General features: G+C 33.7%; 1 protein-coding gene across 1 annotated transcript; it reads right to left on the reverse strand.

Moving 5' to 3' along the window:
• Positions 1–99: 99 nt before the first annotated feature.
• Positions 100–8030, reverse strand: LOC107494571 (acetyl-coenzyme A synthetase, chloroplastic/glyoxysomal). The gene is made up of 19 exons (XM_016115615.3): positions 7789–8030; positions 6565–6947; positions 6322–6465; positions 6055–6210; positions 5786–5908; positions 5485–5651; positions 4934–5018; positions 4593–4694; positions 4400–4488; positions 4205–4295; positions 3237–3350; positions 2568–2644; positions 2413–2491; positions 2137–2205; positions 1856–2031; positions 1601–1657; positions 1356–1446; positions 1126–1224; positions 100–502 (listed from the first exon to the last, which is right to left on the reverse strand). Exons 2-19 carry the CDS (start codon positions 6928–6930, stop codon positions 317–319), a joined length of 2271 nt encoding a protein of 756 aa, XP_015971101.1. The 5' UTR covers positions 6931–6947; positions 7789–8030; the 3' UTR covers positions 100–316.
• Positions 8031–10927: the final 2897 nt, after the last annotated feature.

The following is a 10927-nucleotide window of genomic DNA, read 5'->3' on the forward strand; positions in this document are numbered from 1 at the left end:
TACTAAATACAAAAGTTTTTTTATCTTATAAAAAATATAATTATTTATTATTTTTGTAACATTTTCAAATCATTCAGAAATTATTTTATGGATAACATATTTCAAAGACTTTTTGTAAACGACTAAATCTTTTGGTGGTATCCATCACTCGAACAAGCATTCCGCAGTCCAAGAAGACGGGACTTGAGCCTTGAGTCTCGAGTCTACAGATCTAGAAGGAAAAAATTGTGTTCTCACTAGTCACTACGACTATTAGCTTCAACAGATAAGCCTCTAATTGGTAATGTACCTTTAATATTACATAGTTTTGGGGACTTCAGGAATCAGAAAATTCTATAAGTTGCTTGACCACATTTGGATCTGCAAGGGTGCTTGTATCCCCAAGTTCATCCAGTTGCCTGGAGGCGATTTTTCGAAGAATTCTTCTCATTATCTTTCCGCTCCTGGTCTTCGGGAGGCCGGGCGCCCAATGGATTTTGTCGGGTGCGGCGAACGCTCCTATCTGAAATGTTTGAACAAAAAGAGAATGAAAATTAAGTTTTAAATAAAGATTATATTCATAAATCTGTAATGCATCAACGCATGATGATCAATCAGGTCCTTCCATGTTATGTTTTCTCGGCTTTTTATTGCAGTGCAAATTGCAACACGGAAGTGTTCAATTCAGACACAGACCTAAAACATTCATTATACCCAATGTATCATTGCATCTAGATGTTGGAAATAACAAACAGCAATAACAGTTAAGATTTCAGCAGGCTTTTGGGTTATATTCTCTGATTAAACAATGAAATTCTGATGAATATTTTGAAGGAGTCCAGTGATGATGCAGACTAATGACCTCTTTTGTAGGAGAAGAAAGTGTAAAGGAAACAAAATATAGCTCAAAAAGCAGTTGTGTTAGAATTTAAGGCACAATAGCTCCAAAGAACAATTGCCATGAAGATACTTCATTTTCTTTTCTTTCATTACTGTGATTGTGTAATGAATCCAGACATAGATGATAAAGTTTACATAAAACACTGATCCATCCAGTGTATCATTACCTATTATGACAATTATACCATTTCTCAAATATGCTTTTAGAAAATATGTTATTACATGAGAAAATAAAAAGGTACAGACCTGCTTTCGAACTGTGAGTATAAGGTCCTTTCGTAAGTCTTCACTGTAAGGAACACTGTCCACAAGCGTTACAAATGCATAGATACCCTGACCTTTGACCTGCAGTGGTAAGAGAGACCGCAATCACTTGGTAATGCTACAACGAAACTATATGTATTTTGACATTTTCTTTCGTACAAACACATACTTGATAGCTGATAAGCCACACACTGAAGAAAATATTATAATACCTCATGCTCGACACCGACAACAGCAGCCTCTGCACATTGAGGATGTGACACTAAAGCTGATTCCACTTCAGCTGTGCCAATACGGTGTCCGCTGCATATTAACAATACTAAGTCAGACTTATAAACATCACGTACAGCTGCAGTGTTGCAACAACTCCACTCATCTGACAGGCTTGTATGTGAATCAAAATTGAAATTGGAACTCTCCAGAATCATCAGTAAAAGCTTTGGAATTCTAACAATACCTGACATTGATGACATCATCCACTCTTCCCGTGAGCCAATGGTATCCATCTTTATCCCTGAAAAGAAGTTAAAAAAGTATGTTGAACATAATTATCCAATGCAATTCTTCATGTTCTGTGTTTTCTGGAATTGGATTCAGAATTCAGAAACATAATTCAGACGGGATAGACTCAAATCGAAGAGAGTATGCAAGTACTGTGAAATTGGAAAATATTATGATTAACGAACAATCTATGTGTCAGTCAATCACTAACCTTCTGCAGCCATCACCACTGAAATAGTAACCAGCAAATGGCTTGAAATATGTTGTTTCATATCTTTCATGATCACCATATAGAGTTCTGAATGCCCCAGGCCAAGACTTCTTAATGCACAAGTAACCACTGCACTCACCATCTATTTCAACTCCTTTCTCATCCACTATCACAGGCTACAGTTATACATGATTTGTCAGTGGTGAAGGTCAAATACTATCTGGGAGATTACAACAAATTCATAAATTATAAAGTGAATATCTGAAGGTTGGGTAAAAGACCTGAATTCCAAAGAAAGGGAAAGTTGCAGAACCAGGCTTTTGGGCCCAAGCACCTGGTAGTGGAGTTATCTGGATGTAACAGTGAAAAATTAAGTCCCAAAAACTGAATGCACAAATATGATATGTTTATATATGCAAAAATCTAGCCAGCCTGCATAGTGGAAAACGGCATGGTGGTGGTTTTTTCACAAGAGATTGAAACCTAGCTCTCTATATTCATGTTCAATGTCTACAATATCGACAAAATTAGAACCCAGTCATCGGAAGTTAAAATACCATGAAGCCACCAGTTTCTGTTTGCCACCAAGTATCCGAGATAGGGCACCTTGAATCTCCGACTACATTGTAAAACCACCTGAAAGCGTGGGATCAAGAATCCTTCAGAATGCCATTTGATATAGAAAATTAAGTTATTTGATATAGATAATAACCTCCATGCACTTGGATTTATGGGCTCGCCCACACTGCCCAAAACCCGTAAAGATTTCCTTGAGTATCGGGTAACGTACTGCAACAATTGCAATATTTCAAAATGAAAATAAATACATGAAAGAAATCAACATAACCTTATCCAACTCCTTCATCAAACTAGGGGTGCCCTTTAATCCATTGCACAGTTTACAGTCCGAAATTTTAGAGAAGGGAATACATATCTGATTTGTATAATGCATAGGAATGAATAGAAGATGATATTATTCTTAAAAAGATCATATTTATGGTGGAAGAGCCTCCCAATGCTAAACACAATTATATTGGTTTCTGTTTTCATTTTCTGTCTATATTTTGTGTTTATTAGTTTTAAAACTTTGTGAAGAATATAGTAGAAAATAGTGAAAAATATAATAAAATCCTATTCTATGTTTTTTTCCCTATTTGTACAATACTGTTCAAAAAATTCAGAAAAAAAAAAAGAAATGGAGAAAGTAAACCAAACAAGTTCCTTGGTCTTCTTCAACCATCATAGGAAGGCCACAAGACACAAGATGTGTCATGGGAGTGTGCTGGTGTGTGCTCACACGTATCCAAAATCCAAAGGCATTTATTCGCAAATCAATTGCACACAGGTACACTGTAAACATGAGAGCATAGAGGTATCTTACTGCTTCACCATCACGCATGAGAGACCGCACCAATGTGGGGGCAGTGTAGAATATTGACACTTTATATTTGTCAACAATGTCCCAGCAGCGCCCAGCATCAGGATAATTGGGAGCCTGCATTCAGGTAATCTTTTAGATTTACGGTGAAGTATTTATTTGCAATTCCTTGATCCTCATAATTTACTGTCTATGGACGTACTATGACAATTTAACAGTTGAGTTTTCATGAAAATGTTAGAACTGGAATCAGCATGAATAGAATAGTAGAATAGGATATTGTATTGTAATAGCAATGTGCTGAGGAACCCTACAAATTGGGGAAGAACACTAAGACACACTGTTTGATACAGTGAGGAAGTGTTGGGGGTTCCCTACTCTCTTACAACCACGATTATCAACAACCCCCACTTATTTGCCTCTAACCGACTGACTTTCCCGCCTAAACTCACTAGTTAGTTACAATCCGCTGGGCCTAACTAGATCCCAAGTTTTCCCTTTATGTTTATGATGTCAGCACAGTTTTTTGAAATATACTAGAGCTCAGCATGGAAATCAAACCATAACCTTGATAACAGAAAGACCAGGCTAAAGCTTTTGCCTCCTGCTTATGATGGCTTTGAACTTCTTAGCATCAACTAAAGAGCCTATTGAAAGGGATATTAATTCAATTTCACTGGTAAGTAAGAAGCCATATAAAATCCATTTTTCCATGTTGTTTTAGAATGGACTCGATGTGTTCCTCTCAAAACATTAATGCCAATTTCGCACAGCCCTATATTAGTGGTAAATACATACTTTTTCTCATAAAATTCTTAAACTGTAGAAATAAAAACTTATTGTTGAATTCCCCTTTTTTTCTGTGTATATGTGTGTGTTTGAACTAATAACAAGTCTGTTGGATTCATTTTCTCAAGTTCCATCATGCATATAAATAAATTACAGTATATTTCAGTTTTAAAATATATTACCCCTTCATACACTAAAACGGTTGCACCATTGAGCAAGGGTCCATAAGTGACATAGCTGTGCCCAGTAATCCAACCACAATCAGCCGTACACCTTTAGCCAGGAAATAAAGGTGTTAAATAAGTGTACGGATCTGACATTCATGAAAAACATCTCAAAGATAAAAAAGGATGTAGAGTATAAGCTTTCAATTGTACCAGTAGATGTCGGATGGTTTGTAGTCAAATGCATACTTGAATGTTGTGGCAGTGTATACCATGTAACCACCGGCGGTATGGAGGACACCCTTTATAATATAGATTAGAAATTAGAAAGCAGCGACTGTAAGTAAAGGAAAGAAGAAAAAGGCAACAAAACTAATGAAGTACAGCAGTAACAGCTCACAAATACCTTAGGTTTTCCAGTGCTTCCACTTGTATAGAGTAGAAAAAGTGGATCCTCGGCATCAACCCACTCCACCGGGCAAGTACTTGGATATTTAGGAATAACATCCTGCAACGCACATAAAGTATTAGCCGAAAATGAACATGTGAACCTCTATCATCAATATTCACATAAAACCTGATCATCAGAAACAAAAATTCTGATTAAAACATTTATATGACTCGGTAATTCCGAGGCATAGCATGTATTCCGCATTGATATGGTAAACTGAAATTGTGTTACCAACAGTTAGCACTTAGCAGGCCATATGAGAGTATATTATCACCAACCAAAAGTTTTATACTAACCTGCCACCATATATCCCGACCTTGCGTCCATTTTGTATCTTCTCTCTTCAGTGCCACTGGGTTATCATAAACTAAGCATACATCTGCTTAGACAAGAAGCAACATTGCAAAAATAAACAAGTTAAAGAAACTAACAAAAGTAACAAAATGTATCTGGGAAGTGATTGGTTATATGTAATATGTATGAATGTATGTATGTATGCATGCACAGACAAGTGAATGGCCGTTACATGATGAAAAAATAAATATTCAATATAGAATACAAATAACATCCCAGCCTGCATTTTATTTGTCAATATCAACTTAGTTGCACAAACTAAGGAAAGGTGAGTGTCACTTGCTACAATTTTTTTCTTTACCTTCTTCAAAGTGCTACTATCTAATCATCATATGGGAAATGGGATTCTATCAAGCTATCGTCGTACTAATAAGCTCACTCACTATGAGCTACAAAGAGGTGCAAAATGTTGCTATACTGGTATGATATCTCTATCTGTGCTTGTGTGCAAGGACACATGTTTAAATGGTAATATGCAGAAAAATAAAAAAAAAAAGAGGGGGGATCCTTGGCTGAATCATTGATGGCAGCATCAACTATGTCTTTCAGAAGAATAGGTTTGGTGCCCCTTCTAACAGCATTGCAAGTAATTACAGCTTTCGGTTTACAGTCAGTGATTCTCTGTGCAAGAGATTCTGCAGAAAAACCGGCAAATACAACCTAAACAAATCAAAAAAACCTAAAATGTATTAAAAGGCAAGTGAAACATATCGAGGAATCTAATAATCATGAGAATATGAGTGAACAAATAAAGAAAAGCTGGACAGTTCTAAGAAAAAGCTTTTGTACAATACCGAATGAACAGCACCAATGCGAGCACAGGCAAGCATTGTGATGGGGAGCTCATTGATCATTGGCAAATAAACAATTACAGCATCGCCTTTCTTCACACCAATATCTTTCAGGTAGTTTGCAACCTGGAAAATGACGACAACGAAGAAGAAGGTCAATCTTTTTCCGCCAATCTTCAATAGTGTATTCCAACCTAACATCATTCTAGCACCTGAAATTGAGAAATTCCGTCCGATAGAGACTGAAGGGAAAGTAATAACTCATAACTAACCTGGCAAACTTGATTGAGAAGCTGAGAGTAAGTTAAACTGCCATCTAAACCGGGCTCATTGCCTTCCCAGTAAAGAGCAACTTTATCACCAAGTCCAGCTTCAATATTTCTATCCAGGCAATTATAACACACGTTGGTAATGCCACCCTTGAACCACTGAATTAGAACAACAGAGAAAAGGTCAAAACTACTCACCAGATCAATAGAAAGTAAAATAAAACAAAATCAATGCAACAAAGATCCAAATCAGGGTGAAAAGAATGGCACCTCAATCTTGATCTTGCCGTCCCTGACATCAAAATTTTCATCGCAGACTTTCTCACCCCATTTCTGTTTCCAGTAGAACTGTGATGCAATCTCAGACCAGAATCCATCAGGGTCCTCAATTGACCTCTTATACATCTCCATATACTAACAGAGCACAATTCAAAAAACAGTAAATTCATATTTATTTGAAACAAAATGAAAGAAACCCTAGAACACACGACGATAATTCATCTGAGATCTAACCTGTTCAGGTGAGTGAACATTTGCTTGATCAGAGAATTCCTTGCTGGGAAGAACAAGATCATCTTCTTCAGATGCAAGAGCTTCACCAAGAATCACAGCTTTCAAGTGTGGAATGTGGCCAGCGCCATTTGGCATTAGCTTCCTTGAATCGACGTGGCGCAGGTAACTCTCTGTCCTCATATTATTATTTGAATCCATGAAATTATTATTATTATTCCTCCTATTATTAGTGTTGATTCTTCTTCTGTTACAATTGAACTGAAGAAGATACACAGAAGCAGAAGAAGAAGGGTTTCTGAAGAGAGGTTCACGTGCACCACCACCAGCAGCGGCACACACAATTGAATTATACGGCACAGGAATCATTCTGCCACATTTGTCAACTGCTCTATAAATATTATTATACGTTAATAAAATATGATTATTATATATCATATCATAATCATTTATTTGGTTTACTTGTTTCTTAGCTGAGAATTTAAGGCGAGCGTAATAATAAAATAATAATACTTAAAATTAAAATATTAATAATAAAATTTGGTTTCTGTTTCAAAACGTAATCAATTAAAAAAAATGAAGGTGGGATTATGAGGTCATGAGGAGAGTGGGAGCAAGATTATGGTGATCCAATTCTGAGTTTACTGATATTTTTAAAGATGATGATGATGTGTTCGATTTTCATAGACTATTGTAGCTCAGTCAAAATTATTGAAATTTAAACTAACGAAAATTATGGGAATTATTAGGGACAGTGCCAATTTGTTTGTGTGTCCTTAGAGTCAAGGGATGCTATTAGCTTGCGTAGATTATGAAATCATGAAACTGAAATGATTATGTGGATAAATAAATCGGAAAACATAGGTTGTTAGTTGTTACTACTGTAAATTGTTATATATATGTTATGTTTATATTGGCACAATCATGGTCTCACATCAAAATAGTTATCAAGAGATTGTGATGTTATGCAGACTATAGGATAAATAATTAAAAAAAGAAGATAAATTAAAAAAGAAAACGCATTGGCGTAGTAGTGGCTGTGCTTACAAGGCTGACTTTAAAATTTTTTAAAGATAATTAAGAGAAAAAATAAAAAAAAAGGAAATTACAGATTAAGAAGATAATTCAATATTTTTTCCATGACAACTATTATCAATTTATCATCCTCGTGTAAAGGTCTGAAACCTTTGCTTTTAACACTTGAAAGATATGAGAGTAGAGACTTACACGGAATTTGACTTTGATGATCAAGGACTCAATTCCCACAGAGAAATTGAAGAAGATTTTCAATTTTCAAAGTGAGTGAGTTCTTTAGAATTGAGTTCTTTAGAACTTGGAAGAGTTTCTTTTTGGTTATGACTCTCAAATTCTTGATAAGGGAACAAACAAAATCTTGCATATGCATAGCACGTGACATTACAGAACATTGACGGCTGGTTTTATTTGCCTGATTTTGCAGTCGGAAACTAAAATGCCGTTTCCAACAAAGGATAAGGGGGGCAACCATGGTTTCTTCCTTCGCTTGGATTATTTTGTTTGTTTATCTTCTGAGAAAATAATATAGTAGTACAGTTTGTTTTTGCCTGAATAACGCATATTCTGAAGTTGCTTTTATCGGGTGCATCGGTAAAATTAACTAAGGTTGGTTTTGCACAAACAGTTTAATTAATTTTTTTTAAATAAATTAAATAATAAATATTTATATTAAAAATAGTTTATAAATAAATTATTTTATGTTTAATTTTTTAATTCTAAAAGTATTTATTTTAAAAGACATGTGATAAAAAAATTTATTACGAGAGAATTCATTTTTTTTTAATTTTTCCATAAACACTTAAATAGTTTTTTAAAAAGCTACAATTTAATTTTAAAAATTATACCAGACATTAATACTATTATTTTTTACAAGTCAAGCTAAAAAAAATAGCTTTAAAACTTTCCAAACGGATTCTAGATCGTTTGGAAAGTTATAATGCGATTAAATAAGAGTTAATAGTTAAATTATTTTTTAACATGGTTTATTTTTTAAATTTATTTTTAAAAGATTTTATCAATTAAAGTGATTCTTTAGATTGTATTTGATTCTAAAAACAAGACAAGACAACATATTAAGAACAAAACATAAAAGATACAAATACAAAATTTAATGTTTTTGTATTTTATTTAGTACTAAATTAAAATAAATTATAAAAATCTAATTTATTCTCAATTTTTTTCTATTCAAAAAATTTACAAAAATTATAATGATAAAAAAGATAATTATAAAAATTTGATAAAAATAATAAAAAAGATAAACAAAAAATAAGTTGTGTCTTTATTAGTGTTTCTATGTCTATTTTGTCATGAAAGACACAAAATACACTAATTTAATGTTTGTGGACATACTGTATTTGTCTATATCTTATTTGTCAAACATGATTTGTTTATATGTCTCTCTGTGTTTCAGGGTCTCGTATCTATAACTAAATGCAGTCTCAAATATTATATATTAATCATTTTGGTCTTTTATGTCACTCACTTTACTATCTTTCGTCAACGATTGATGATGTGAAATGTTAACTCACAGCATATACATCACACATAGTATATCCAATTATACATGAAAAATTTTTCGAAATAAATTTAAAAATTATTTATTTCCCAAAACAAATAATTTTATCTTTATTTTCTGAAATACGTTTTTTTTAACTTAAAGCAAATTTGCCCATTGCAACGACGAACTTACCTATTTTTATGAGGTTCGCCCACTGCATCGACGAGGGTAAGTGCGATAGATACTTTCAAACCTTTCACCTTCCATCTCGCCATGTTCTGGCGGTATGCTCACACACTAAACTTGACTAGAGGGCTTACGTGCATCTCATGTATCGGATGAAAATTGTATTTAAGATGTACAATATAGAGTTTTGACCGATTGGTCACGAGGATGACTTACCATCGTATAATGGTCCCGTATTCGACCCAATCCGCGGCTGATGAAGTTCGCTGATGTAGGGGGCGAACTTCATAAAATTAGGCAAGTTCACCGTTGCAATGGGCGAACTTGCTTGAAGCTCCAAAAAAAAATGTATTGCGAAAAATAAAGATAAATTTATTTGTTTTCGGAAACAAATAAATTTTTTAATTTATGTCAAAAAAATTTCAATTAGACGTTGAACAAATATATTTATAAAAATCTATCAAATTTAGTATCGTTAAGTTATATTAGGAACAAGATTTATTTAACAAATATTTTCCACATACAAGTTATTTTTTTATACAAGTCCATACAAGTCTCTTTAACCTAATTCACTTCACACGCCACTAATCTAACCAATTTTTCAATCACGCGCGAATATATAACTGCCATTTTCGAAAGAATTTTGTTTCTTTTTTTCGAATTTTGTCAGCATTTTTTATCTTCCATCTCTGCATTCTCTGCGTTTTTCTTTCTTTATTCTCTACGTTCTCTTTCTTCATTTTTCACGATTTTCTTTACTCTCTATGTTTTTGAAATCAAGCTCTAAAATCAATTTTTGAAATCGCGATTTCTCGTTGTTGTAGATAATGAATGATTCAACTTGAGTGAAGTGGATTATTGTTTTGAATCCAATGAAGTGGCTGAGGTGTGGATCGATTCTAGTTAATGTTTCCGTTAGTGGTTTATGATTCTGTAGGTGAATAATGTTATTTTTACTTGTGAAAATTGTTGTTTATCCTTGATGGTTTGAGTCGAATGTAATGTAGGAGTTTTGATGAATCTATTACATTTCTCTTTTTGGCGTATATCAGAACTATTTTGGTGAATTGTGAAAACTTTTTGGTGTATTTACAGGTTCAAACTTTTCAATTGAACGAGGGTGAATTTTATTATTGTTTTAAATCGAATCAAATAGTGAGGTGTGGTTTGAATCTAGATAATGTAATTTGTTTGTAGTTTATGACTCTATAGAGAATTTTTTAGTTTCTATTTGATGATGAGTTCTGAATCTGATTTTATTATTTTTTATGATGAGCTTCTGTGTAGGCTAGCTTTTAATATGGTGTATTGTAGACTATTTTTGGTATATTTTATAGTTTCTATGTGATGTTGATGAGCAGCTTGTTCCAAAGGTTGGGATGACTTTTAACATGCTTGAAGATGCTGCAAAATTCTACAAAGATTATTCGAAAGTTGCAGATTTTTTTTACAAGAATTCGGAGCACAAATAAGAAAAGAAATGAAATTAAGAAACAATTGATTACATGTAGTAGAGAGGAAAAATAGAAATCGAACATATCTCCAACTGAGAAGACAAATCCCTCAGCTAGATTAAATTACAAGAATTTATATGCACATTTGAAGGACGTTGGTGTTTGGATCATTTCAAAGGTTGTGTTGCATCAT

The sequence above is a fragment of the Arachis duranensis genome, chromosome 6 (assembly GCF_000817695.3).
Source record: "Arachis duranensis cultivar V14167 chromosome 6, aradu.V14167.gnm2.J7QH, whole genome shotgun sequence".
In the NCBI taxonomy this organism is placed as follows: Eukaryota; Viridiplantae; Streptophyta; class Magnoliopsida; order Fabales; family Fabaceae; genus Arachis; species Arachis duranensis.

Excerpts from the sequence above, each read along its gene's own strand:
- LOC107494571 (XM_016115615.3), bottom strand. The coding sequence starts at position 6,930 with ATGATTCCTGTGCCGTATAATTCAATTGTGTGTGCCGCTGCTGGTGGT. Across the intron at positions 2,492-2,567 it reads ATAAATCCAAGTGCATGGAG|GTGGTTTTACAATGTAGTCG; the intron begins GTTATTATCTAT and ends CCACGCTTTCAG. Across the intron at positions 1,658-1,855 it reads AGTGGTGATGGCTGCAGAAG|GGATAAAGATGGATACCATT; the intron begins GTTAGTGATTGA and ends ACTTCTTTTCAG.